The following is a 4139-nucleotide window of genomic DNA, read 5'->3' on the forward strand; positions in this document are numbered from 1 at the left end:
CAGCTGCACTCAGGATGAGGATGCAGAATGAGGATGCAGGATTAGGAGGCAGGCTGAGCCCAGCTGCACTCAGGATGAGGATGCAGGATTAAGAGGTGGGCTGAGCCCTTGGCTGTGCTGCTCCCATGGCTCATTGCACACCTGTCCATACCTGAGTGTGTTTCTGCTCCAGCTCCTTCAGCTCAGTCTCTGCCTTCTGCTGCCGCTCCTTGATCTTTTGCATCTCCTCCTCCTTGGCCTGCATCTCCTCCTCCTGCCGTGTCACCTGGAGCAATGGCTTTACCTGCATGTATGTACACAGCCATTCTTAGTGTTTTGGCCAAAGGAAACCATTTTCATCAAATATTAGGTTGGTTCACCAACACCAACTGGGCAACATCAGGGATAAAATCAGATGTCAAAACCTGGATGGAAGATTCTACTAGTATCAGTAGGTAGAGGCCAGAGATACAGCTTATATTCTAGAACAATTTCTAGGAGTATCTTCCACAAGTCAGATAAAGCCCAAACTACTATTAGCATGGGAAATGTGAGAGTCTTTACACTGTTCCTCCCTCTTTCTCTCTCTCCTCTCTTTCTCTCTCTCTCTCTCTTTCTTTCTCTTTCTCTCTCTCTCACGCTTTCTCTTTCTTTTGCTTTCTCTCTCTCTCCCTCTCTTTCTCTTTCTTTCTTTTTTCTTTCTTTCTTTTACTTTACCATTGAGCTACACCCTGAATCTGCAGGTCTCTCATTAGAGCAGTTTATTAGAACAAAAGGAAAAGAGAAAGAAGCAAGGGCTCAGCGGTTAAGAGCACCAACTGCTCTTCCAAAGGTCCTGAGTTCAAATCCCAGCAACCACATGGTGGCTCACAACCACCCGTAATGAGATCTGACACCCTCTCTGGTGCATCTGAAGATAGCTACGGTGTACTTATATATAATAATAAATAAATCTTTGAGTCGGAGGGAGTGGGGTAGACCGGAGCAAGCAGGGTTGACCCGGAGCTAGCAGAGGTCCTAAAACTCAATTCCAACAACCAGATGAAGCTCACAACTATCTGTACAGCTACAGTGTGTACTCATATACATAAAATAAATAAATAAATCCTTAAAGAAAGAAGCAAAGGAGTTGGAGGTGGTTATTCATCCTTCACTGCTGTTTCATGGTTATGGTCACTGTCAAAATAGAGCATCCTGTGCAGTCACTTTTCTGTTTAAAAATAGTCTGTCTTTTAAGTTAGCTATGGTGGTGCATGGCTCTAATCACTTGGGGGACAGAAGCAGGAGGATCTCTGTGGGTTCAAAGTCAGCCTGATTTACATAGAGAGTTCTAGACCAGCCAGAACTACATAGAGACTCTGTTTCAAAAAAGAGAACAAAAAGGCAAGTGTTGAACTGAATGTCTAGTTTTCTGTTTCATCATTTAAAAATTACAAGTTTCTTAGCTCATGTTTTACAACTTTGGTCTTAGAGAGGCATTGTCTTTACTAGTTGGTTCCCCACCACTATCCCCATAAACAACTGAACCAATGAGTCTGCTAAGGAAATGTGGTTTCTGCCATAGTGGCTATGGAGGATGCCCTGGAATCTCGCTTTTCATTATGGCAGATGATTTTCTCAGGATAATTCCTTGGAATGTGGGTTTATGGGAACATTTGCAGAAAGCAACTTCCCCTCAGGCTTCCTCCCCAGATTGTCTTGCACCCAGAGCCTCTGCCAATGTACTCCATGGTTGCATGCCTTCACACACTTAGCAGGGCTTGCCATTATCTGTTTCTGTGACTGTTCATTATCATCTGCTTCTCAATTCATATTCATAGCCATGAAGCCAGAGACCATGACGCCTAGCACATACCTGGCATACAGCAAGTACTCAATAAATACTTTCTTGTGGAAAGGACTTAAACACTCAAGGGCATTTAAGGGAGATATATAAGTTTACAGCCAGTGATGGGCCAGTGGCACCCAGAGGCTCTATAAGCTGCAAGGAATAAAATGAACTACCAATTCAAACAATAAATGTGGGCTTTCTACTTAATCATTCTGAGCAAAAACACCAATCCTAAAAGGCACTATGCCACAGGACTCCATTTAAATCTTGAAACAATGGAGGTTCAGAAAGGGAGGGCAGAAGTGTGGTTGTCAGGAGCCACAGAGAGAAGTGGGTTTCTACACTAGTGCGATAAGATGGATTCTTGAGATGACAGAAATACCTTGATCTGCCTCAAGTCATGACTGTAACCCACTCAAAGGGGTGGACCTTTGCAGGTCTGCATGTGAGGTCTGACTTCAGGCCTCAGATCCAGAGCCACTTTGGAGCACCTCCATTCCCACATCTAAATCCTAGCAGGGCTTGAGGAAGTGGAGGAGGTCTGGAAGCTGTAGAGCCAATCACTCACTTTAGTGAAGAGTCGCCACCATTGCCAGTTGCGGAGCTTAAGGTAGGCAGCACAGTTCCTCTGGATCACCTTCATGGCTGTCAGCTGTTGCTGCCTCTTGGTGAAGGCCCTGGAAAGTGAGGCAGGGAGCCATAAGGAGCTTCCCTCATGCTGTCAGTCCTTGCATAGGACATCGCCCATTTGCTCCAGACAGATCTTTCTGAGCCAGAGTACCAACATGAACTTGGGAAATCAAGCCACTTAAAGATGCCTCCCAGAGCCTTTCTCAGTAGGCAAGTAAAACTTGCAAATACTTGGAATCAAAGCTAGAATTGACATTTAAGGGAAAGTTGTATGCTATGTTTCTGCAGGGATCCTTCCGACCCCTAGTAATGCCAGTTGAGTTCTGACAGACTTATTTATTCCTTGGTAGTATTTCAGAAATCCCAAACCTCAACACAAACCAGCACTGTATTTCTCAAGGGCTTCTAAGTTTGAAAATTATAGAATGAGCTGGCAGTGGTTGCTCAGGCCTTAATCCCTGCACTCAGGAGGCAGAGACAGGTGGATCTCTGTGGGTACTAGGCCAGCCTGGTCTACAGACTTAGTTCCAGGACAGCCAAGGCTACATAGAGAAACCCTGTCTTGAAAAACAAACAACAGTAACAAGAAGAAAGGAAGGAAGGAATAAGAGAAAAGAAAATAAAAGGAAGAAAAGAAAAAAGAAAAAAGAAGAGAAAGGAAAAGCTACAGAATGATGAGTGTAAACCCATTGTGCCATGGTAGCCGCCATATTAGGTATACTTAAGAATACCCATTATTATTAGGAAGACTAATTATTTTGAGAATAGTAATGATGACAACAGAGAACTTAATTATAACATTTAACAAATTAGGTTTGCTGTTGTACTAAGGGCACCCCAATATCTGGCCCTAACCATATCGAGTCTGTCTGATAATTAGATTGAGCCAATCAGGGCTCTCCAGATGTGGTTGTGGACTATTCTTGATGATTGCTAGCACCCTGAGGTATCTCTATGGGGTGTCATTCCTTGAGGAACCTAAATCTTAACCTAGACACCAGCAGAAGAGACAGAGCACTGACTCTTCTGAAGTCTTACTTCAGCACTCCTGTTTGGACATGAGACTAGAGATACAGCCACAAAATCTTTCCTCTGAAGCTCTAAGACTTCTGAAATTAAAACTAGCCACACTTCCTGTGCTTCATTTCATTAACTCCCCTTTAACAAATTCTTGAGGTAGAAATGACTGCTCTCAGGAGAAACCTGAGCACATCAGATGAGAAATTGAGAATAAGAGCCTAGGTTCACTTTCTCCTCCTACTGGATGGGTTACCTCTCCAGCCTCAAAAGGGGATGTGCCTGGTCTTATTGCAACTCGACATGCCATGTTTGGTTGATATCCCTGGGAAGCCTGCCCTTTTCTGAAAGGAAATGGAAGAGGAGTGGATGGGGAGGAGGGCAGGTGGCGAGGAGGGACTAGGAAGAGAAGAGGGAGGGGAAACTGGTAAGGATGTAATATATGAAAGAATTAAAAAAATAAAAACAACCCAGATCTAAAACTCTCAAGCCCATTGGCTGTTATTCTGTCCTTCTTACATCTATAACCACTATATGCATTTCAGTTGGAAGCTTCCTTTTCCTCTCAGGCAGAAGCTGTTGATTAAGGACACATCTTAAGAGTGATGGTTTCTATTACTGCATTGCTGGTGGGAGTGCAAACTGGTACAACCACTCTGGAAATCAGTTTGGCAGTTCCTCC

General features: G+C 43.9%; 1 protein-coding gene across 4 annotated transcripts in view; it reads right to left on the minus strand.

The window, feature by feature from the left end:
* Positions 1-4139, minus strand: part of Myh11 (myosin heavy chain 11) — a 108079-nt gene that overhangs the window by 29149 nt on the left and 74791 nt on the right. For all 4 annotated transcript variants that reach the window (XM_031363148.1, XM_031363150.1, XM_031363147.1 and 1 more), the window contains 2 exons: positions 2379-2487; positions 152-283 (listed from right to left, as the gene is read on the minus strand). In XM_031363148.1, the coding sequence (XP_031219008.1) occupies positions 152-283; positions 2379-2487 (241 nt within the window). The remainder of the gene's footprint in view (positions 1-151; positions 284-2378; positions 2488-4139) is intronic.

Source organism: Mastomys coucha, unplaced genomic scaffold (genome assembly GCF_008632895.1).
Source record: "Mastomys coucha isolate ucsf_1 unplaced genomic scaffold, UCSF_Mcou_1 pScaffold12, whole genome shotgun sequence".
NCBI lineage: Eukaryota > Metazoa > Chordata > Mammalia > Rodentia > Muridae > Mastomys > Mastomys coucha.